Below are 26,453 nucleotides of genomic sequence, written 5' to 3'. Positions count from 1 at the left end.
AAAAAGGGTGTTGTTTTACACAACCATTGAGGAATTGTAACCAAATTATGTTACAAACTTATGGAAAATGGGCATCCGAAGACCCCTTTAAAAAAATAAAAAAAATAAATCAACCCTAAACTTTTGAACAGTAGCGTATGTATGTAGATAAATATTGCTGTTTATTACTTGTTAATGTTATGTATCAGTACAATTAAATATTCCTAATGTCCCTTTAGTGAGAAATGAATATATATATATATATATTAGCTTTTTACTGTATTTTACTACTTGCAATAATTTTTAATTGTACTTGAGTATATTTGGCTACAATGTCTGTTTGGATGATAGGATGCTTCCTCGAATTGGGGAAAAAATCATATATATTTTTAAGCTATTTCAGAGCAATTACATAAAGATCATATCACGATACATGTCAAATATCGTAAAAAGTCTGAAAAGATATCGAGCTATACATTTTTTTTCCTCCTGTATCACTGAGCCTCATCCCACTGCGTATTGAAAGTGTTAAATAAGACTTATCTGCAGACTGTCCAAAAGCTCTCCTCTCAACACACACACACACACACCATCTCTCCTTCCATTCCTGCCACTGTATAATCATTTCATCAACTCTCACGCACTCTTCTGTCTCTCCTCCAGCACATAACAAATGTTCAGTCTTTTTCTTCATGTTCAGTCTGACCTGATATGACCAATACCTGAAGGTTTTAGATCGAGATTCTGTTTTCCAGTGGCGCTTCAATCCGTCCGTTTTATGGTCTTGGTGTGCATTAAAAAAAGCTGCAGATGTGTGTACGGAAATCACGTTCATTACTGCCCGATCCACGGCTCTGCTTGCTGCAGCACCAGGGGTTGTGAGAGTATGAAATTGAATTAAATATGATTGTTTTAATTGCCCGTGTGCTCACGGGAGGGTTAATATCCCGTGCTAATCACAAGGATCCTCTCATATGGAGAGCATCTCTCTTAAAGTGAGGAACCCTCAGCCTAGCTCTTCACTGATCCCAGCATCTCTAAATGAATACTATTGTCCATCATCTCCTAAATACACTTTAGTTCATCATTTATCAGCTATCAGTCAATGACACAGGAATTGCGACATTGATCATAGGGATAATAAAGCCCCCGCTTTGCTCTTGCACAAACTTTTTGAGACAGAACTAATTTGGTAAAGAGCTTTCTGTTGGTCGACGCGAAAAATCTGCATGACCAACTTTAACCCGTTGGGAAATCTGCATTGGGAAATCTTTCGCCCATTGGCGAAAATTCCCGATCTCATGAAATAACTGGTTTTTGCCAGCAAACGTTCACTGAACAATGTTAAATGTGACCGCACCGTAAGATTTTAAAACATTGTGGCATTAGAGGTGTATATTTTTTTTTATAATGTCTTTACAACAAAATGAAATAAATACAAGTTGACCAAAAATGGATGCACCTCTTGATGGGAATAACATCACAACATTTATTTCCATCAAGAGGTGCATCAGTTTTTGGTCAAGATCTTGTATTGACAATGCAAGAGTCCAGCACTCTGTAAAGTCTCCTCCAGCACAACCCAAAGACTTACAATGAATTTAAGGTCTGGACTCAGAGGAGACGATTCATGTGTGAAAATGATTCTTCATGCTCCTCACTACCATTCTTTCACACTTCATCGATCCTGACATGGTCATCCTGGAATATGGCCATGATGTGTCTTCCTACATGATTGTTTAAGAAATGAAAAGCTATACACTCCATCAATTAGGGCTAGAAGAACTGTTGCCAAACATATAACATGCTAGAAACACAATAATCAATGCAATAATGATCCAATCATAGACTCTTACGCATTTGCCTATTTAAATCCAAACAGCAACTTGTTGCCGTTTCAGCCATAAGTGAAATTCCAAATCCTGTTGATTCCTATTGAAATAACTGGATTTCGCCCACAAAAATATGCTGAACCAGGGTAAATGTGACATTAAATGTGACCTTAAGACCAAAAGTGACATTGACCATTGATCTTTGTTGATCTTCCTGTGTGAGCTCTAAGCGCACATCTTTCTTTTGCTTTTTCCAAGGAGTAAAGCCAATCACAAACAACCCGTTCATTGAGTTGCAGAAGTCCCGTAGTCTTATTCACAGAGCTACGGTTTGCTCTGTCTTCTTTCACAAGCACAAACAAGGAAGTCAGCGTTCGGAGGGTCTCTCCGTGTCCTCTTTTCTGCGGGCGTGCGACGGAGTCTGTGCACCTGCAGAGGACATCAAAGAGCATTAGTCTTGTTCTCGAACAACCTCTGACCCCATGGGGCGCTTGCATTAATACATTGTCCTTTGACAAAGCCTGCCGATTACCGGCCGCTCTCTTTCTCGCTCTGCTTACGCCCTCCCCCCCTGCAAAAAAAGCTTTTATTTCTTGAGGGATACAAAAGCTATAATTGCTGCAGCTTTGAGATGAGGTGTCGATGGGAAGGGGATCTGCCATCAGGGTGAATTCTGTTAAATGTTTCTCTCTCTCTCTCTCTCTCTCTCCTCCTCTCTGTGGGGTCACCAGGATCACTTGCTTTTCTCCAAATGGGCATTTTTGCTGGCAGGTGCATTACACCCCTTATTTTCAGATTGTCTTTCCGCTGCTAATGCCTGGCAGGTTGATTGCTCGGGTCTGGCTGGCAGAGAAAGGGCCGCGCTGCGTTCGGGCCCCGGACTGAAAGACACTGATTACTGTTTTCCTCCCAGCCTGATTGAGGCCCTTGAAAGGAAAGATTTTAACCTTCTCTCCTCTCTCGTTCCTGAGTACGGGCCCGGCACGGCGAGATGGCCCGTGTCATCAGAACGACTCCATAAACTCATCAGAGCGAACCCCCCCGCCTCCCCACCTCTCTCTCTTCAAACCCGGCCTTTCCAGAGAGAGCCGTGGACACGTTTCCGATGTAAAAGCTGACAGATGACATTATCATTTTGATTATTGCAGGAAAGGGCGATTTCGCTCTCTATTGAAACAAGTTTTTCTGGTCATGCAAAACAGCATGCCATTAACATGGGTGTAACACAAAGCCATCATTTTGATTATCGAATATGACTGTCGAGAAATTAAAGGAAATTCATTATTTTGGCTTTGTGTCATTAGGTGAGAATCTTTGAAGAAGGGCCTAGACACTTTTATTTCCTATAAAATGGAAACCAAAAGCAGTCCATTAGACTAATGTACAAAGTCTTTAGTTGTAGCGCTGTGTTCATAGTGTTCTGAGGTCAGAGCTTTGTGTGAGGGAAAACATTGAAAGTCATTATTAACTGATAATATTCCCATTTAAAGTGACTTTTTGACTAGAAAAATGGTTCCAGTGGTTCTCACGTGTCGTGGCTAAATGGCATTTGCTGCCTTATTTCATTTGAGAGCCGTGGCGGAGGGGGGTATTTTCAGTGAATAATGACTTATATTTCATTCTGGTTTACTATAGACTAGGGCTACACGATTAATATAAGTAAAACTGTTTACATGTGAGGAACTCATGAGCTATTGTAGTCAGTGGCTATGTTTCCGTCCTATTTTTATGCGTATTTTGGGACATCGCATGAAAAAAACCTGAATGGAAACTCAAAATTCAAAAAACGTGCATAAAAAAACGTATACGCTCAATTGCAAAAAAACATGCGCTCAAACTACAATGGAAACACATAGATTATTGATGTGCGTTAAAAAAAGCTGTGACTACGATGGGACTAACCGGCGGCATCTGAAATGTTGTTTTGGTCATTCTGAAATGCCTGAGTTTATGCCGGTATAATACCTCACAGAGCTGTCTTGGGGCTGTTTACATGACACTGTTTTCAACTAAAATGCGTTTTAGCCGTTCATTTACACCGCAATGGCGTTTTGGGGACCTGAAAACGCAAGTTTTTAAAAACAGGCTTCAAAGTGCGATAGTGTTATCGTCACATGTAAACACACAGGTGTCATGCAGTAGGTGGCGGTATGTAAAGCATATTTAATGCACACTTTTGTAACAAATTACTCGAAAGTCATTTATTTACAGTTTGTTTTATCCGCCCATCACGTCATTGCCATATGGGTTGTGTCTTGCTTCGGATATTCTGCCATTCTGACACCGTGAGATTCATGCTTTATTTCCACTATTTTCATTCTGCTGCAATAATTCTACTCATTGTACATATACCATGCAAGACGTTTATATATTCATAATTGTGACCACACTGTTTACATCTACCAGTGTCTTGACTCGATATAATTACTAAGAAACTCTCTGCACCATCCCTGTGTGCATTGGAGGGATTTTAATAACTTTAATGTACTTGAAGTCTGCAACAAACACTAGGAAAATACAAGTATCGGATAGGGACTCAATATTCAATTACTCGGATGGGGGGCACAAAAAACTTGATCGGGACATCCCTAGTAATATTTTTTTATTATGTGTACATTTACATTTATGCATTTGGCAGATGCTTTTATCCAAAGCGACTTGCATTGCATTTCAAGGTACACATTTTTACATTCTTATCAGTTCTTGCTTTTCCTGGGAATCGAACCCAAGACCTTGGTGTTGCAAGCGTCAACAGTCTACTGTTTGAGCTACAGGAAAGCTTCGAAGATTTTTATTTTGTAATAACAGCAATATTATTATTTAATTATTTAAAAAAATCTTCAAATATGGGGTTTGAATCACAGTTACAACATTTATCAGAAAAATGGCAATTCATTTTTAATATATATATATATATCCCAAAGTCATGCAGCCTTAAATGGACTACTTCTAATGGTATTTTTATGGTGGTTATATTTTTTTCCATTTCAGAGCTTGACAGACCTTCCTTTTTTATTTTACTGAAAATGTAATGGGGCTATAATATTCTTCAGATATTCTCCTCCTCTGTTCCACGGAGGAAAGAAAGTCATACGAGTTTGGAATGGCATGAAGGCAAAGAAATGAAGACATTTCATTTTGGGAGCTATTCCTTTGAGGTCTTTTTAACATGTTTTTTTCCCCCTGAGCTTTTACATTTGTTCAGGCTTCAGTGGTGAGTATTGTCGGAGATGAGCTGTGTGTGTGGCTTACAGCTGGTCAGGGCAGCAGCTTCATTTAGCTGCTCGTGTTTAGGGGTGAATAGCGGCCCGTGGACCCCCTGCCGACTCTCTAATTGCATGAACTTGTGTATCCGGAGAGAGTCTTGACTAAAAGCAGTCAGGCAGAAACCCCTGTGCCATCCCCGTGCCACCACACACACACACACAATTGCAGAAGAACCATCTGCCTAATACACACAGCCAGCCGTCAGCTGTCTCCGCCACTGGCACCTGCTGCCCTGCGTGTGTCTATGGGATGCGCTGCTGAATAGTCCCTGTCTCAGTTACACCGGGAGTCTGTTGGACGGGCTGTAGGTTAAGACCTCTGTGATGGCGAAGACCCCTGTAGATTACAGAGAAGACAAACTCGATACAGTGTTCACACACACACACACACACACACACACACTCTCTCTCCAGGTTGTTCTTGAGCAAACAATCAGACAAACTGTCTGTCAGCAGTCTTGGACTTGGAATTCGGTGGCTGATTCACTTTGGTTTTTCCACTTATTTAATTGATATTAATCAGAACCAGTGAAATGAAGAAAATCCTTCCACAGTCCTGGTTATTTTCTGTTACGGGCATTCGGGGTGAAATTAACATCTATCACCTGCTAGTTCTTTTACCAACATCACTTTTAGCAGTGATGGGTAATTTTATCTTATCTTAAATACTTTTATTGTATTTGTTTCTTTCTCAAGTACCAGTTACACATACATTTCCCACTCTGAATGCTCGAAAAAACAGTGGTTTAATCTGTGTCCTGTTTTTACAGGTCTGCTTTTTTTAAAGGTATCTTGGACCAAAAATTTTTATTTTAGATTTTAATAACATTTATCGGTAGCGCTTTACAGTAGTCTCATTTATATAAACATTAATATGTTAACTAACATTAGCAAACAATGAGCAATACATTTTGACAGCATTTATTATCCTTTGTTAATAAAAAATGTCATGTTCATTCATAGTGCATTAACATACAACTTTTGATATTTGTTGAATTGTGTTAGTACATTTAGAAATTAATATTGACTAAAATTAATAAATGATGTAGAAGTATTGTGCATTGCTAGTTCATGTTAACGAAAGTAGTTAACTAATGTTAACAAATGAAACCCTATTGGAAAGTGTTATCCATTTATCACACTCTCTGATCCATACATTTAAAAAGGCTACTGTTCCTTTAAGAGGTCGTTTACATATGTTAATGACCTCTGATATGATTGGCTGACTTCATGCAACAGTTCATATTGTCTTTAGGCCAAGTTGAATGCAGTGCTACATTAAGTTGTTTAACACCAATCAGAAACTTTCTCACTTCTAACCTCATTGAATATATATAACCGGTAACACTTTAGTTTAGGGTCCAATTCTCACTATTAACTTGTTGCTTATTAGCGTGCATATTACTGATATTGGCTGCTTATTAGTACTTATAATGCACATATTAATGTCTTATTCTGCATGACCATATTCTACATCCCGTAATCCTGGCCAATACCTAAACTTAACAACTACCTTACTAACTATTAATAAGCAGTAATTAGGAGTTTGAGGCAAAGGTCGTAGTTAATAGTGAGAATTGGACCCTAATCTAAAGTGTGACCATGTAACCTCATAAATATCCACATAAGAACTTTAACCAATGGTTTACAAATGCAATGTACTTAAAGGGATAGTTCACCCAAAAATGAAAATTCTGTCATCATTTACTCACCTTCAAGTTGTTCCAAACCTGTATGAGTTTCTTTCTTCAGTCGAACACAAAAGAAGATATTTTAAAGAATGTCGGTAACCAGACAGTTGGACCCCATTGACTTCCATTGTATTTTCTTCCTACTGGATGTCAATAGGGACCAACATCTCTTTGGTTCACAGCATTCTTCTTTTGTGTTCAACACAACATAGAAACTCATATACATTTAGAACAACATGAGGGCGAGTAAACGATGACAGAATTTTCATTTTTGGGTGAACTATCCCTTTAACCCGGGGTAAAGTATTAACAGTTTAAAGCATGGCTCCTTTAATAACACCGTACTGCAGCTCTGGTGTAAATGATGTTTGTGATGTGACTATTGCAGAGGAAGATGAGGAGGAAGAGGCACCTGCACCACAGCCAGAGGTCGAGGCAGAGAAAGAGAAACCAGTGGAGAAACAAGAAGAGGAAGGTAAAGTATTTAACGCATCTCATGTTCACAGTCCTACCAACTCCACCTTAAATTTTCAATAGTTCAGTGGTTCGAAATCAATTTTTCCACTTATGTGCAGTTACCCTGTGCGATATATGCTTGTGCTCAGACATTTAGACAACAATTAAGCATCTTGTTTTTCTCAAAACTGGAATAACAAGAACGAACCTGGAACATTTGTTAAAGGGATAGTTCACCCAAAAATGAAAATTGCCCCATGATTTACTCACCCTCAAGTCATCCTAGATGTATATGACATTCTTCTTTCAGTCGAAGACAGAGTTATATAAAAAAATGTCCTGGCTCTTCCAAGCTTTATAATGGCAGTGAATTGCTTGTTCTGTTCGGAAGCTAGTTATTTTACTTTATAAAGTTTTAAATATGAATATTTTTCTTACACGAACGCATCGCTTTGCTTCAGAAGGCCTTTATTAAACCACCAGAACTGTGTGGAGCTTTTATGATGGATAGATGCACTTTTATGATGGAGAGATGCACTTTTATGGACTTCAAAACAGAAACAGCCATTCACTCCCATTATAAAGCTTGGAAGAGCCAGGACATTTTTTAATATAACTCAGATTGTATTCGTCTGAGAGAAGAAAGTCATATACACTTAGGATGACTTGAGGGTGAGTAAATCATGGGCTAATGTTCATTTTTTGGGTGAACTATCCCTTTAACCATTAGAATCAAGAATTCAACTATTCTGATTTATAAATGGAATTAATTTCATCCGATTGCACACCTGTCACTTGTTCCCTTGTCTGTCGGATGAGTGCAGCGGCCCCTCATGAGCTAACAGAGGAGGAGAAGTTGCAGATTCTGCACTCGGAGGAGTTCATGGAGTTTTTCGACCACAGCACACGCATCGTGGAGCGCGCTCTGTCCGAACACGTGGATGTTTTCTTCGACTACAGCGGCCGTGACATGGAGGAGAAGGAGGGGTAACCATCAGCCCTAAAATAATAATAATCACAGAGCAGCTCATATGCACTGTTTAATGTGAGATGTGTGTGTGTGTGTATCTAGTGAGATGCAGGCTGGGGCGAAACTGTCTCTGAACAGGAAGTTTGTCGATGACCGCTGGTCCAAACAGCGAGTGGTAACCTGTCTGGATTGGTCCCCACAGGTACGGGACCTCAAAACTTGACTTTATAAATCAAGCATGCATGCATACAGTACATACAATGATAAATGAAATGAAACATGAAATTAGGTGTTGATCAAGTTTTAATAATTTATACTTCTTATAAGTGATATAATATGGATGTAATATGTATTATAAGTCATTTACTGTAATCATGAATGGTTATTTATTATAATCTAGTACCATTTAAAAGTTTTGACATGCTTGACTGATCTTCAAAACCATTTAATCTGCAGATGTACAGGTCATTTTGATTTTACAGGTCAATTTGACCCTGTTTGGATGAAGTTTAGGATCTGTAAAATCACAGAAAACTTCAGTTTTATAGAGCCGCACACATTTATTGATTATTTATTCTTCATGGATTTTCTCTGAATTATCTTCACTACATTTCAAAATGAACCATTATGTTTTAAAATCTGCTTGTATTTCTGATGATGGTAGTAATAGTGAATGTGAAATAAAAGAGGAATTTGTCTGAAACCGTCAGAAATGTTGAAAATATTAGTAATATTGTTACTTATCTCTTTCATATTAGTAATATTAGTAATATCTCTTTCAGACAAATTCCTCTTTTATAATACTGTATAATATTATATTACTGATCCTCTTAAAATAAGCAAAAGCTCTAGCTCATCTGATAAACATAAGAAAATAACAATTTTGGACTCAGTTGGCAGTATTATTTGTCCCTGACTCGTGGAAAAAAGGTGACAGCATCAAACCCCAATTGATAAATTTACAAGTTAATAAAACAAATGAAACAAAAAATATCTTAACTTGTAAGATTTAGTTAAAATACTTGCACAGCTGCACTGAAGTGTCGTTATGCCTATTTTTTTTAAGCATGAAATTTCAGTCATTTACTCAACTACGTGTTATTCCAAATATGTATGACTTTCTTTATCACTGAATAACAGCTTAAATTTCAGTCTGAATATAGCATGTAATTGAAGAACTGCAACATCGACACTGTTATTGAACTGAATTGAATCAACATTGATTGACTTGAAGAATGATAGCATTGCCTTCTGTAGAGCTGCTTTACAGCTTTAATTAAGATCATTTCATAATTGATGAATTTTGCAACAATAGTTTTTTTTTTCTGTTTATTTCTATGAATCTGCTTTGAAACAAACAAGGCGCTATACAAATAAATGTGACTTGATATGAGTTGTCTACTACTTTTATAAGTTATACATGGTTTAGAATGCGGTGAGGTGAATAACTAGTTTGGTAGCATTTATTTTGCATTTTAAATTATTATTATTATTATTAAAAAGTATATTTTGTCCCTATGAAAATTATTTAGGGTTTTTTTTTGTGTGCATATTTTTAACAGTCAGCATAAAAAAATATTAAATGTGTGTAAGTGGGCGGTTCTTTGCCAGAATGAGCTGTAATGTGGACCAGACTTAATGCCTGCAGTCAAAAGTTGTTCTTAAATAGACAAAAGTTTTGTTTTCCTGACCTGTACACACGTGTTCACAGTATCCAGAGTTGCTGGTCGCCTCTTACAACAACAATGAGGAAGCCCCACATGAGCCCGATGGAGTGGCTTTGGTCTGGAACATGAAATACAAGAAGGCCACACCGGAGTATGTCTTCCACTGTCAGGTACGCGCGCACACACACACACACACACACACACACACACACACACACACACACACACACACACACACACACACACACACACACCTCCTGAAAACTCGATTTGGTACTCTTGCATTGTCTGATCGACACTTTTCTGTTCTATGACGTTAATGTTAATCAAAAGAAAAAGAGAAAATCTGCCACTGCACTTGACTGAAAAACTTTTGTAGCCTTAATAAGGATTAATCTATATTTATATTTTTACATAGTATATACATTTGATAACATTTAATTTCTGAAGTATTTTTGTATCTGATAGACCTGAAAAACTTAAAGCACTGTTTATTTCATTCGTATCTTTGTTCTGTTATTTTTGTGTGTGTGCTTCTGCTTGTAATTTGTATTTTTACAATTGTGAAATTTCACAAAATCGTTGTGAAAAATGCAAAAATTCAAATAAAACTTAATTACTAGAGAGAGAGAGAGAGAGAGAGAGAGAGAGAGAGAGAGAGAGAGACCACCTATTCAATCCACGTCCAGCCAAAAAAAGCCCAGAGAGAGGGCGAACACCTTCCTTTATCCTGTTTGACCAGGTGACATGGGGTATGGGGGAGACCACCCTCAAATGGCTTCTATCCAATGAAAGGGGGGTTGCCTTATCTGGCCTTATCTCTGAAACAGTTTTCTCTAAACTTCTATAAACCTTATTTCCTTTTATCTATCTGGATATGAGATATCTGTACCACTCACTTTGAGACATTTCAAATGACACCAAAAAACATAACAGTCAATGATAAACATTCACATTCAACCATGTTCTTGTGTGAGTTCTTAGTTGTTTCTGAGAGGAAGTGAGGTTGTATGGGGAGGTCGAATGTTAATTAGCCAGCAGGGCCCTTTTGTCTCAGACCAGGCCTCAACCAGTATTTTCAGTCTTACAGTTACGTGGATCAAAAGTAGGGCTGCACGATTAATCGCAATTAACATGAAATCGCGTTTAACCCTCTGGGGTCTGAGGTGTTTTCTGGGCCCTGGAGGTGTTCTGACATGCTCTGACATTTGTTCTTATTTCTGTTACTTGTGACATTTTCATGGCTAAAGTCTGATTACACTGTATTCAGCACAAACTCTGCTACAATAATATATCAACAGCATGTGTGTAAAAGTTTGTAGTTTTGAGATAATGACATTTATGCGTGGTTTGTGAAAATACAAAAAAAAATTCTCACTGAAATAAGGTCATGAAACCCATACTGATTATTTCTTCACAAGACTTTTGAAAATTGTATGACGTAGCCTAGAATATTTGTTCCAAAACTATGTGAAAATCACGCTGACTGCTCATTCAGAGAAGACAATATATTGATTTAAAAATTTTACGACGTGTTTTGTGTGAAAAAGCAATATGCGAAGGGGCGGATCATCTCATTAATATGTAAGGCTTTTTACACCTGAGAAAGACAAAGACACTCCCTAATGGCCCTATTAGGAGCTTATCAGGGCCCATCATTCTGACCAACCTTGCACAAAGAATGAGGAGATTAAAAAAAGAATGGCTTTTAAAATTGTTTGGATTTATTTACAACATAATCCAAAGATACACAACAACAACAAAAAAAACACTTATTGATAACAATGATCCAAAGAAAGAGACCTTTGTGCCATTCCTAAAAACATTGTACATACCTTTCATTTCCAAGGTGTTTGATTTTCACTTTACCATGTTCATGTACAGAGACATGTACTGTGAATGTTGAAGTCAGCAGGACTCAGTGGCATCTGGGCCCTGAAAAAAAAAATAATAAAAAAAATTTGAACATACTGATATCAAGAGAAAGGCCTGCACGATTTTGGGAATACATTTGAGATTTTTCTGGTTAAAATTGCTTTTTAAAATTCACAGAATACACACACACACTCACACAAATGTTTCCAACAATATATTATATAATGAACACAGGTTTGTTGTGCCTTGTAGGTATAGGCTATGCGCAGTGCTGCATAAAATAATAACAATATAGCAGCCTATATACATTTTCAAAAAGATTTCAGTAACAACTAAGCTAGAGAAAAATATATTGATTATCATGTTACTTCAAATGTTTCCATTCGTTATGATGATATGAAATCAATGAGATAATAGTAAAAACATGAAGCCGTTTGGAGCGTTTTGCTTTTCCAAAATATGATGCATTCAAACACGATCGCGATCAAAAATTATACATTCAAACGCGATCGCGATCAAAAATATGATACATTCAAACGTGATCGCGCTCAAATATAAAACATTATGGTTAGGCCTACCACATATCTACGTTTGAGCAGATATCCACAAACACAGTAACAGTAAACACGGGTCTAAATATTATAATATTCACCATATATCTAGCAACAGTTCAACTGCAATGTGAAATTTATGCAACAATAAGAAACTAATATGTAAGAATTTCTTACCTTATCTTTCTTGTCTTGAAATCGCGTTCTTCTTCTGGGGTAAAGCCAATGTAAACTCACGTCTTTCAAACTTGACGAAAAGCAGAGACTGATGAAGTGTTTTGTTTTTGAGGTAATGAGCGCGTTCGCGTTCCATGTGGAGATTTGCATGTGAATATCTTTTGCGCGAGTAGGCGTGGCCAAATTAACTGTAATGAGCAAGCGTTTGAGAAGCTGGACATCTTGTTGGTTTTATACAAATTACTTAAACAGAAAATATTTGTTTTCAGTTTGAATCCGATCATTTAAAAGTACACACTTAAATGTTTATAAAGGTATATGGCTCATAAATGTGTGACAAGTATTCGCTGAGTTTTGTTTCAGTTTATAGACGTGCTCAAGAAAAAAAAGTTCACCGCGACGGAGAGGCAGAACGCACACCCTGTTTATTTTCTTTATTTTTCAAAAGCACAATGTTTTGATTTGATTGTAAGTGGACACATACAAAAGTAGAAATATCACAGATTCTTTTATTTATTTATTTTTTCTGTATGACCATAAATGACGGAGTAATTTAATTTTAAAGTGCAATGTAAAAAAAGTCCAGCAAAACGCGGGGGCGCGTTTACCGACCTCAGAGGGTTAAACTGATTTGGCTTTTTGCAATGTTGAAATCGCAAAGGCTACGATTATTTTATTTTTTAATGTGCAGCTTGTCAGTGATGCACAGCTCTGTGATCCGTAGTAAACGCTGCTCCATATGAAAGCACTGCGAGTTTGAGTCGCTTATAACGTGCATTTGAAAAAACAACACACGCCAAACATGAGAAGCATTTATGAACCTCTTATCCAACAAAAGGCAACATTTAATAACATGATTTTTACTCCGAACTCACTTCATAACAACAGTTGAGCATCATTCTGTGATATGACGTGGCTTCTTACACAGAATAAGGCACACAACGTAATATTTCATAGTATTCTATACAGTGATAAAGGCTATGTCTATTAGCTCTGAAGTATAAATATACTTTATTATCATGAAAATACTCGAGAAGACTTGAAGAACTCAGATAAACCATATATTGTCGTAGTCGTGTCGTGTTTATTAGTCATGTTTAATCAATCAAAGCGTTTCAATCTTCTGTTTATTCAGCTACAGATAGTATGATGCCCATTGGGATTTCCTGGAATGACCTGTTATCTACTTCTGCGGGGCATACTTGGCGTGTCTGTGCGAGAGCGCCCTCTATCTTTCAGATGAAGCAGCATTTACTGCTGATCACAGAGCCGTGCTTCACAGAGAAGCTGCGCATAAAATAATCGCAGCCTTATCCAAGTCGCGTGCGGTTTAATTTAGATTAATTTTAATTTTGCAGTCCTCATCACAAGCAACAAAAACAATATATTTAGAAAATTTTGGCAGGCTATATTTTTACTCTTTTACAGTGATCTCATAGACTTGTGTGACGTACAGACCCAAATTTAAACTGTTGTTCATTGACAAACTTGCCCTCTGCTGTAGACATTTAATTTAAATTCCACGTAATAAAAGTTCCCTGTTCGGTTTTTCATGCACACAAGTGTTTGGCATCAACCTAGTGCAACATCTCAAGTCATGCTTAAATTGAACACAAGTGAGGCTCAGATTTGAGAACTGCAGTGAAGGGGAAGACTTTCAGTGAATATTGAGTTAATTTGAGTTAAGTCTTCAGAAGACTTGAAATATTGTCTTATGGATTACTTTTATGTCTTTTTTGGAGCTTGACAGTTTTAGACACTGACTCATTGTATGGAAAAAAGCAGCACGTTAACATTCTGCGTAATGTCTCCTTTTGTGTTCCATGAAAGAAAGAAAGTCATACAGGCTTAGAGCGACATGGGTGAGGGGGAATTTTCATTTATGATTGAACTATTATTTTAAACTCTCTGCACGCACATGCGCATTCATGCACATACTCAGGTTCGTGGTGTTAGCCGAGGTTTATAAGCATAGACTCAGTGACACTTCTTATATTCAGTATTCTGCTTCCTGAATAGTACTTATCCCTTTAAATACATTCAAAATCTGCATACGTCTTTTGCACTCCTCAGTTCTGACTTGGTAGATCTTAAGCTTATGAAACATTTATAACTTAAAGTCCCCCTGTAGTCAATCATTTTATCTCTTAAAAAACTCATCTTTGATCACCAAAATTACATATTTAAATGTTATTTTCTTCATGCCTTGAAATGGCTTGAATGTAACTCGACACCCTTGCCTCATTTAGTATACGCTGTTCTATGATTATGCAAATGAGCCCCGCCTCCACTCACTCACTCAGCTCAGAGATCCACTGGTTGACGATCACACGTTGATCTGATTGGTTACAAGGTAGTTTGTGACGTCAGAAACACCAGCGATTTCAAAGCGTGTTTTTGAGACTGTCTTTGGTTCACTGCAGTTTTAAGGAGAAAATACTCAGCAATGGTGTCGACTTATGAATTTACACATGGTTTGTCTTAAAGCATATTAAAAACACCACATAGACACATAAACAACATTAAAAGCTGGATTTTCACCACAGGGGGACTTTAGGATTACAAAACATTTATAATTTAACAATTTTCAACTAAAACCATAATGCATCTAATTAATAACTTCTTAGCAACATGTGAATGTGTAAAGATTTAAACATTTTTAAAGTTGCTGTGTTAATAACCATGTTAGTACTACATTAAACGCCGTTGACCACCATTAAAAAATTTAGAAATTCTTTGAAATTTCTAATTATACATGAACTACAGCAAAACTAGTGTAATGCACGAAAAAACAAACATTTTTACCAATATTTTATTTGAAAATATCATTATATGAAATTTGTAAGAATTACAAGCGAGTATGGGAATGACCAGTGTGAACTCTATTGACTTCAGTTGATTTAAACACTCAGTAAAGTCATGAGACTCAAAGATTTTAATTATACTAGCCATTATGCTGCATTACAAGCAATACAGAAGCAGATTGTGGCATTTCTTGGAAGGTTTTATCTCTCCGGATGTATATTTGTTGAGTGTTACTGTATGTTCAGTGTGTGTTTGGCCTGAGGTGATCCGTTGTGGATAGCCTGAGTAGAACCACATGTGCTGCCCTCAGGAACGGATACACAGCTCTCTCTCTCTCTCTCTCTCTCTCTCACTCACTCTCACACACACACACACACACACACACACACACACACACACACACACACACACACACACACACAGAGATGCAAAAACACTCCACTAGTATTCACAAACACTCACAGAAGTTTGGACTTGTTACTTTTTCCATCTTCTTAGCTGAGTATGTTGGGGCTGGTAAACTGGAGAGTGTGATGAACATTGATCAACACATACATGAAGCATATCAAATATGGTAAAAGAAGGCTCAAATCTGCTTGCTTGATGCCTGAGAACCAATGAGTTTTGTTTTCACGTCACTCCAGTAAGTTTGAGCTTCCCAATAAGGTTTAATCTCACGTGGCAAACAAGCACATATATTTGACCTTTGACTATATTTGATCAATGTTTATATGATTTAAAGCCTAAATTAAATCTGTTCATCATATAAAGCCATAGCGTCTCTACAGAAGACCTGAATTAAACTGCTTGATTCATATGGATTACTTTTATGTCTATGACCTTTTTAAAAGTTTGTATCTCTCTCTCTCTCTCTCTCTCTCTCTCTCGCTGTCTCTCTCTCCCCTGTAGTCTGCGGTCATGTCTGCAGCGTTTGCAAAGTTTCATCCTAACCTGGTTGTCGGTGGCACTTACTCAGGACAGATCGTCCTGTGGGACAACAGAAGTAACAGGCGCACCCCTGTCCAGAGGACCCCTCTCTCTGCCGCGGCCCACACGGTACATGGCATCACACACACACCACGCAGAAAAGGAGGCGAAGCCGTAGCTGCAGTCCAAGAATCTTGAGATATTAATACTGTGATGTCCTAAATCAAAATACTGCTTATTTTTCCACATTTGTTTTAATATTTTTGACACCCTAACCCAGAGATCCAAAATAACTGTTTTTAGCCAGTGAACACTGAGTTTAATTTGAGGTGTAGATAAAATTAACTTTAATTATTATCATTCATAATGTCTTAATATTAATTCATAAGAAAAAGAGTGTACAAAATAGATATTAGGGAGTGAAAATAGCCAATTAGCGTCCTCTGCAGCCACCTACTGGTTACAACGATAATTTAAGCTTTTTTTTTTTTTTTTTTAAGTAAGTGTGAGTTTTCCTACATCTTGAAACTTTTAGTTTTATAAATGGGGACAATCTTTGAAGGATGAACAAAAAATTTTTTGGTCATCACATTAAAAATAACATTTAAATTTGATATTATAGTTTTGAAGTGCTGGAAAAAGATGTGTAGTACTCATAAGCGTTTGACTATTTCTGTCACAATACAATTTGTTACGGTTAGTGTTACTACATTAAATCCATGGTGAATGTTGCTGATTTGTGGACTTAAAGCCTTCTATAACTTGTTCATTTTTGGCACAATGTTTCTCCTGGTTTTCACGTCAGCGGTGTTTGATCTGATATCTATGGTTTAGCACAAGTGAAGCACAAATGAGTAGCGCAGTTTCGTTCCGCTTGCATTTTGTTTGCCGTTTGATGCTGGGCAACGTTGTGGTTGCTGACCTATATCAAATTTTGGTCGCACCGACAGGAAAAATGGTCACAAAATGCAACCATTTGGTCGCAGTCTGGAGCCCTGCCCTAACCTTACTTTTCTGTTTGTCTTCCAGCACCCAGTGTACTGTGTTAATGTGGTTGGCACACAGAACGCTCATAACCTCATTAGCATCTCTACTGATGGAAAGATGTGCTCCTGGAGTCTGGACATGCTGTCTCAGCCGCAGGTACCCACAATTCTCTCCGCTCTCTTCATGTTTTCAGAGTTTGAATATCATACTCAAAGAAAGCAACTTGCTTACTCAACCAGTAAAAATAGTGAATGCTGTGTACAAATCTTACCGACAAATGCCAAGGGAAGTGATTTGTTGGCTTCAGAAGCACTGACTCACTGAGAGCCACAACCTCTTCCCTGCTGCTTTACACACACACACACACACACACACACACACACACACACACACAGAGAGAGCTGCGTTTGGAGTTAGTATACCATTAACTCATCCTTGAGTTTCCAAAAACATTTGCCAAACCACAGTGTCAGATGTTAATGATTGGTAAAACGCCGGCTGAATTTAAATTGCGCATTTCTAATCTGTGAGAGAGGCTGTGGTGTTATTGATGTGTGTGTGTGTGTCAACAGGACAGTATGGAGCTGGTGTTTAAGCAGTCTAAATCCGTTGCGGTCACCTCCATGTCCTTCCCTCTGGGTGACGTTAATAACTTTGTGGTGGGGAGTGAGGATGGATCAGTGTACACAGCCTGTCGCCATGGCAGGTAATACACACACTTACACACACTGTTCACTGCAGGAGATCTCTGGATCTGTGCATGTAATCTGATTACGCAAACAAACATTTTCTCTCTCACAAAATTAGTGGTCGACTGATAGATCGGCCAATATTTTGCATTTTTTAAATATTGGCATTGGCCGATAAGTTTTTCTGTGTGGCCGATATATTGGACGCGGAACTTTTATTTTGACTGTGCTGTGATACTGCAGCGTCTGAGCACACGGCTCTCCTGTTCTTCTCTATTCTACCATCCGTCTTCAGTCCGTGCGAATTGAATTTAGTAATGGGAAGTTCGGATCATTTTACTGATCTTTGAATCTTGTTCATCAAAATGAAATGATCTTTTTTCCAAGTCATTTAGTTCATTTCAGCAGAATATAATTTAAATTTTACATGTTAATAGCCAAATTCCCCAACACATCAACTTACTATGTGTTGATCACATTTAGAGTAAGAAAAAAATTGCAATGCACGGACCAGGCCAAAATTATGAGAAACAGAGACGATTAATTTGTTGCTTAACTGGGTCTTCAGGCTATGCAGTCTGTTAGTTTACCTCACCTCCCGATCTGAGTCGTTCCATCATCCCGTGACATCCTCATAAACTGAGCTGCGCTGTCAGTACTGTAGTACCCGATACAGAAATGATTAGTTCACCTCTCGAGTCTTCGGGTTCGAGTCGTTCGTTCTTTTGTCACATAACTGTATGTCGGTATTATATGTAGGTATATTTTCTTTATCAAAGTGATTTTTTTGCCATCATACGGATAAAGTTGAAAGCATTAGCAATTCTTTACCACATGCAATGTTATGGAAAATAACCATTATGACAAATTAAAAGAAATATATAAATTGTAAGAAATAAAAAAGGTACAATTTGAGACCAGAAACACGCCATGTAACTGTAAGATATATGTATATGTATATATATATATATATATATATAATTTTTTTTCATTAATTTTTTTTCATTAATTTAATTTATATTAACATTATTTGTGTAAATGTGGATTAGACATAGTTCAATATGATTATATGAACATATTTTTTGAAAGTGCAAATTTATGGAAAGGCATGTTTTAATGTTTCTTTAGTGGGCTGATCACCACGCTTGTTAAATTTAACAAATTTGTTGTAATTACTATATAGTAATTAATAAAATAATATAAATAGTAATAATGACTTATTGAATAAGAATTGAATGATAAATAGTGTGTGTGTGTGTGTGTGTGTGTATATATATATATATAATTAATTGTAAGTAAATGAATGTGTATAAGTAATTCATATTAATTTCTATTAATAATACATTTATACTGTAGACTGTAGAGCTTTACTGAAGCAGAAATCATGTTATGATCATTATCTGTTATCTCCCAAAACTTTATTGCTCTGAATGGAAGTTCCTGCACAAATTAAAAAAAAATGTGAAATATGAAAATCAAATGTATATGAATGGGATATAGTAGATGTGTTTGTGTGTGCTGTACTGAGCTGAGAGAGCGAATGTTTCCTCTTCATTTGTGATGCTGTGATTATCTCATCCTCTACACACACTCTCAGCATCTCACTCGGCTGTTTACCTCTCACAGTAATGAGCTCACACACAGCACGCACACTCAGCGGTGTGTGTGTGTGTGTGTGTGTTAGTAATGTGAAGTGTTACCTGACTGATGGAAACATGCTGAGATCATTAACCCTCTGTCATTCTGTGTGTGTGTGAGCAGTCGGGCAGGTATCAGTGAGATGTTTGAGGGACATCATGGTCCAATCACAGGCATTCACTGTCACACAGCGACTGGGCTGGTGGATTTCTCCCATCTCTTCCTGACCGCCTCTTTTGATTGGACCGTTAAACTCTGGAGCAGCAAGGTAACGGATCATTCATACACACTCATTACATTACACTGTCATTCATGAATCTCTCAGCTGACTGTGTGTTTCTCTCTCTGCTGTAGAATAACAAGCCGCTGTACTCGTTTGAGGATAACTCTGATTATGTTTATGATGTGATGTGGTCTCCGGTACACCCCGCCCTGTTCGCGTGTGTTGACGGACTCGGACGCATCGACCTGTGGAACCTCAACAACGACACAGAGGTTACAACAGCATCCATGCCATGAAACATCACTGATACACACACTAGCATATGCAGAATTAACTTTAGTTATTTTCACCACAGGCTTCTACACTGAGAGACAAAATCTGATTTCTTTTAGTAGTGCTGGGAAATATAAACAATTATATCCAATATATTTTCAGTTTCAATTTTTGTAAAGTCCCCCTGTAGTCAATCATTTTATCCCTTAAATCTCATCTTTGATCACCAAAATGACACATATAAGGTTTTTTCCTTGGAAAAAAGTTCTTCACGCCTTAAAATAGCTTGAATGTAACTCTACACCCTTGCCTCATTTAGTATACGCGGTTCAATGAATATGCAAATGAGCCCCGCCTCAACTCACTCGCAGCAGCTCAGAGATCCACTCGTTGACGATCACACGTTGATCTGATTGGTTACAAGGTAGTTTGTGACGTCAGAAACACCAGCGATTTCAAAGCGTGTTTTTGAGACTGTCTTTGGTTCACTGCAGTTTTAAGGAGAAAATACTCAGCAATGGTGTCGACTTATCAATTTACACATGGTTTGTCTTAAAGCATATTAACACCACATAGACACATAAACAACATTAAAAGCTGGATATTCACCACAGGGGGACTTTAAGTACTGTGGCTGCGGGTTTACCAAGCAAGACTCTGAACAAGTATATGAACATTGTACAGTTTGTTGTGATCAGCCTTGTCCTGTTTGTAGTTCAACATGCGTTTGACAGCAAGTTATTTTTCAAATATCAGCATGAAGTCCTTCTGTTACATGACCTCTTTGATTAATAATGTGGATGGATCAGATACTGACTGAACAAATGGTATTATTGGTATTATTAGTCAAGCTCAATGTGTGTGTCCTTGTGTGTGTGTGTGTGTGTGTGTGTGTGTGCAGGTGCCCTCTGTCAGTGTGGCTGTGGAAGGGAGTCCTGCTCTGAACAGACTGCGCTGGTCTCAGTCGGGCAGAGAGATCGCCGTCGGGGACTCAGAGGGACAGATACACATCTACGACATCGGCGAGGTGAGAGAGTAGAGTTTACTGAACACACATCACAGACTGACTTCACATCAACACCTTCAGCTCCGGGGCGGCTTTCTCACTCTCGCTCTGTCACGAGACAGTCGTGTAAAAAGCCCATGCGGAGCCTCTAAAGATGACACACACCACAATTACACGTCTGTCAGAGAGGGGCCCTTCAGGGGCCACAGAGGGCCTCTGTCACTCACGAGAGGGGATGAAAGCAGATAGAGTAGAAGAATGAGATGGGGGATTGTTAGCCAGGGGTCAGTTCATTCTCAGAATAGCCTGATCGTCCACACTCACATATTACACACTGTTTACACCTCTTTACAAAACACTCACATATTACACACTGTTTACACCTCTTTACAAAACACTCACGGTATTACACACAGTTTACGCCTCTTTACAAAACGCTTGCATATTACACACTGTTTACACCTCTTTGCAAAACAATCGCATATTACACACTGTTTACATCCCCTTACAAAACGCTCACATATTACACACTGTTTACACCTTTACTAAACGCTTGCATATTACACACTGTTTACACCTCTTTACAAAACACTCGCATATTACACACTGTTTACACCTCTTTACAAAACACTCACATATTACACACTGTTTACACCTCTTTACAAAACACTCACATATTACACACTGTTTACAACCCTTTTCAAAACGCTTGCATATTACACACTGTTTACACCTCTTTACAAAACGCTTGCATATTACACACTGTTTACACCCCTTTACAAAACACTCACATATTACACACTGTTTACACCCCTTTACAAAACACTCACATATTGCACAGTTTATGCCTCTTTACAAAACGCTCACATATTACACACTGTTTATGCCTCTTTACAAAACGCTTGCATATTACACACTGTTTACACCCCTTTACAAAACACTCACATATTACACACTGTTTACACCTCTTTACAAAACGCTTGCATATTACACACTGTTTACACCCCTTTACAAAACACTCACATATTACACACTGTTTACACCCCTTTACAAAACACTCACATATTACACAGTTTATGCCTCTTTACAAAACGCTCACATATTACACACTGTTTATGCCTCTTTACAAAACGCTTGCATATTACACACTGTTTACACCTCTTTACAAAATGCTTGCATATTACACACTGTTTATGCCTCTTTACAAAACACTCACATATTACACTGTTTACACCTCACATATTACACACTGTTTACGCCTCTTTACAAAACGCTCACATATTACACACTGTTTACGCCTCTTTACAAAACGCTTGCATATTACACACTGTTTATGCCACTATACAAAACGCTTGCATATTACTGTTTACACCTCTATACAAAACGCTTGCATATTACACACTGTTTACACCTCTTTAAAAAACACTTGCATATTACACACTGTTTACACCTCTTTACAAAACACTTGCATATTACACACTGTTTACACCTCTTTACAAAACACTCACATATTACACACTGTTTACACCCCTTTACAAAACACTCACATATTACACAGTTTATGCCTCTTTACAAAACGCTCACATATTACACACTGTTTATGCCTCTTTACAAAACGCTTGCATATTACACACTGTTTACACCTCTTTACAAAATGCTTGCATATTACACACTGTTTATGCCTCTTTACAAAACACTCACATATTACACTGTTTACACCTCACATATTACACACTGTTTACGCCTCTTTACAAAACGCTCACATATTACACACTGTTTACGCCTCTTTACAAAACGCTTGCATATTACACACTGTTTATGCCACTATACAAAACGCTTGCATATTACTGTTTACACCTCTATACAAAACGCTTGCATATTACACACTGTTTACACCTCTTTAAAAAACACTTGCATATTACACACTGTTTACACCTCTTTACAAAACACTTGCATATTACACACTGTTTACACCTCTTTACAAAACACTCACATATTACACACTGTTTACACCTCTTTACAAAACACTCACATATTACACACTGTTTACACCTCTTTACAAAACACTTGCATATTACACACTGTTTACACCTCTTTACAAAACACTCGCATATTACACACTGTTTACACCTCTTTACAAAACACTTGCATATTACACACTGTTTACACCTCTTTACAAAACACTCACATATTACACACTGTTTACACCTCTTTACAAAACACTCGCATATTACACACTGTTTACACCTCTTTACAAAACACTTGCATATTACACAATATTACACACTGTTTACACCCCTTTACAAAACGCTTGCATATTACACACTGTTTACGCCTCTTTACAAAACGCTCACATATTACACACTGTTTACGCCTCTTTACAAAACGCTCACATATTACACACTGTTTACGCCTCTTTACAAAACGCTCACATATTACACACTGTTTACACCTCTATACAAAACGCTTGCATATTACACACTGTTTACACCTCTTTACTAAACGCTTGCATATTACACACTGTTTACACCTCTTTACTAAACGCTTGCATATTACACACTATTTACACCTCTTTACAAAACACTCACATATTACACACTATTTACGCCTCTTTACAAAACACTCGCATATTACACACTGTTTACACCTCTTTACAAAACACTAAAATATTACACTGTTTACACCTCACATATTACACACTGTTTACACCTCACATATTACACACTGTTTACATCCCTTTACAAAACGCTCACATATAACACACTCTGTTTTTCCTCTTGTCTCCATAGCAAATTGCAGTCCCGCGGAGCGACGAATGGACACGGTTTGTGCGAACGCTGGCGGAGATCAACGAGAACCGCGACGATGCGGAGGAGCTGGCCGCCCAACGCCTTTCCGCTTGATCGTCATGGAAACCAGCAAAGCTGTAATCATCTCTCTCTTTGGAAATGAAATGATTTCTGTCTGCAAACCTTTGATTCTGCCTTTTGTTTGGAATGAAAATAAGTAACGTTGACCGTAGGTGCGATTCATAGTGCGAGAGCAGAAGGTCTCCCTGTCGCCCCACAACCAGAAGCCTTAACATTTGCATGCAAAAACAAAAACCATAATGAATGTTTCTGTTTTTCTATCCAGGTATCTCTGAGCGTGCTAAACTCTCAGCTCATTATGCACAGCCAAATATAAACCATTTACACAGATGAATCTCATTAAACCGGTGTCTGACTCATAGTTCATCCCCAAAATTAAAAAATTAAAAATGAAAGAAAATACTTTTTTTTTTTCATGATAGTTAAACACATTTTCCCCTCCCAAGTTTCAGTTTAAGGCAAAGCAAAAATCTTTAATTGTTAGATTTACTGCCTTAAATGTACACAGATTTGAGCAAAACTAATTTTGTATTTCAGGTTTTTTTAAATTGTAATACAGTAAGAATGGTTAATTGGCATTAAGTATAAAATGTCCTAAAAATATCCTTCGTTCCCTTTAAAATGTGGTTGTTTTCTTTTGATTTTGGGGTTGAAATATGGTAAATGAAATATCTTTGAGAGGTTTTGTAAGATTCACCCTAACATCAAACTGTTGTCGATACCAGTAAATCGTTGTATTCTATCAAACTCGATCACAGACCTAGAGAAATCTCGAGATCTACCTCTTGTAGATGGTTTCAGTGGGACACATTCAGCATCACGAGTGGAGATTTCTGCTGTCTAGCTCTGGACCAAATGCTGGAGTAATTTGTGACTTTCAACTCTTTGCTCTTTTTTTGTTTTGTTTCTTGTTTCTTTTTATTTTCTCTCCTGTTAATGGTTGATCTTGTTCCTCTCCACCTTAGCAGAGGCACAATCACGTATTTATTATACATATCAATATACTGGGTTGATTTTCAGACCGTCTGAATTGCTCTTTTCGAGATCAAGGTCTTCCTTTTCCAGTGTCCCTCTCCTGTTTGAAACGCTAACATTATCTTTTGCAGAACCTCTTTGAATGTCTTTGTATATCTCAATACTTTTTCTAAACCAAAACTTTGGTAAATGTCTTCTGATTTACCTCAATCAGTTTGAAGTCATCAGTCTTTCCTGTAGTATTCATGAGCAGAAAGTAGGTTTATGAGGATTTCAAAACCTTGTTTCCAACAGTGTTCCTCATGTTTAAATGAATGTCCAATCATTTCTGCATTTGAAAATAACTATTGTGATTTATTTCAATAAATGACAATACATTAATAAAATGCATTTAAACAAATACATTAAGTCTGTCTTTTTTTTTTTTTTTTTTTACATTTTTATTCCCTGTTAGATCCCATAACAGTATATACATACCATGATTCCACAGTCAGGCATAATTGTACTTTGGTCATTATTTAAAGGGGTCATATAATGCCATTTTTGTACAAGCTAATATGATTCTTTAGGGTCTAAATTAAAAGTTTGTAATATACTTTAAATAAAAATTCTCATTAGTATTGTAAGAAAACACTAATTTTACCTGGTCAAAAACAGCTCTGTTTTCAGCACGCGTTTCAGTGCATGTGTCTTTAAATGATAATGAGCTTTGCTCACCCCGCCCCTCTGTTCTGTGGGTACACCGTATTAGACATTCTCTGACCGTATCTAACACAATAACCACGTGTTATTCGTTATAAACGTGGGATTATGAATTATATTGAGAACGTCGTACATAGAAAACATGCCGTAATGTACCCTGAGTGTAAACCTTAGACGCATTCATCATGAAGCCTGCAGCAAGGTTGGCAAATTTCGCAAAGATTAATATAAATACTAATATAAAGGTTAATAAAACATTACACTCACATCTTCTGGAGGTTCAGCAGGAACACGTTGGTACCGATCCGTTTTTTCTCGTTTGTGAAGCTGTCTGGTGTGTGAAGCTGTCTTTTTGGTGTGAAATGATTCGTGCAAACATGAAAGCACAGACGATCGTGGGGAATCCCCGTGAGGGAATCCCCGCGTCAATCCTTTGGGCATATTGCTTCAAAAACAAAACTCAGCCACTGCTTCTTCAACGGCTCGGATTTAGGAACATCCAAATGACTGCTGTGTTCCTTATTACATCTAAGAACAGAACACCACAATCGCTTAGACGCCATTCTACTCCAGCATATCAACAATGGCGGACTACTATGACGACGGCTGTCACAGCTTGCTCAGGGCAGGTCTTGTGTTGAAACACGGCTGTCAATCACAATAGCGGGAGGGGCGTACGATCTTATGACGTCACAATATCGAACGGCTTGATTTCAGAGATGGTCAAACATATAAGGAGATTAAAACAAAACCACTGGATGGATTTTTATCATGATAGGACAACCCGTTCTCATTCCCGGGGCGTAATATACTTACGCTTTTGACACGTCCGTCAGCGTACAATTTCAACGCACATGGCACCCATGAGCGTCAAAAGAGACGCACAGAGCTTTC

At 37.7% G+C, this 26,453-nt stretch overlaps 1 protein-coding gene across 1 annotated transcript in view; it reads left to right on the top strand.

Moving 5' to 3' along the window:
* The window catches only part of dync1i2a (dynein, cytoplasmic 1, intermediate chain 2a), a 42,298-nt gene extending 17,044 nt beyond the window's left edge, over nucleotides 1-25,254 (top strand). The window contains exons 6-16 of the mRNA XM_084420757.1: nucleotides 7,157-7,243; nucleotides 8,049-8,211; nucleotides 8,297-8,396; nucleotides 9,906-10,031; nucleotides 16,179-16,325; nucleotides 17,226-17,339; nucleotides 17,756-17,889; nucleotides 19,634-19,778; nucleotides 19,865-20,005; nucleotides 20,908-21,033; nucleotides 23,802-25,254. Of these exons, the coding sequence (XP_084276883.1) occupies nucleotides 7,157-7,243; nucleotides 8,049-8,211; nucleotides 8,297-8,396; nucleotides 9,906-10,031; nucleotides 16,179-16,325; nucleotides 17,226-17,339; nucleotides 17,756-17,889; nucleotides 19,634-19,778; nucleotides 19,865-20,005; nucleotides 20,908-21,033; nucleotides 23,802-23,915 (1,397 nt within the window). The 3' untranslated portion in view covers nucleotides 23,916-25,254. The remainder of the gene's footprint in view (nucleotides 1-7,156; nucleotides 7,244-8,048; nucleotides 8,212-8,296; nucleotides 8,397-9,905; nucleotides 10,032-16,178; nucleotides 16,326-17,225; nucleotides 17,340-17,755; nucleotides 17,890-19,633; nucleotides 19,779-19,864; nucleotides 20,006-20,907; nucleotides 21,034-23,801) is intronic.
* The last annotated feature ends 1,199 nt before the right edge of the window (nucleotides 25,255-26,453 follow it).

The sequence above is a fragment of the Rutilus rutilus genome (assembly GCF_951802725.1).
Source record: "Rutilus rutilus genome assembly, chromosome: 10".
NCBI lineage: Eukaryota > Metazoa > Chordata > Actinopteri > Cypriniformes > Leuciscidae > Rutilus > Rutilus rutilus.
This window is presented reverse-complemented; position numbering and strand designations above follow the sequence as displayed.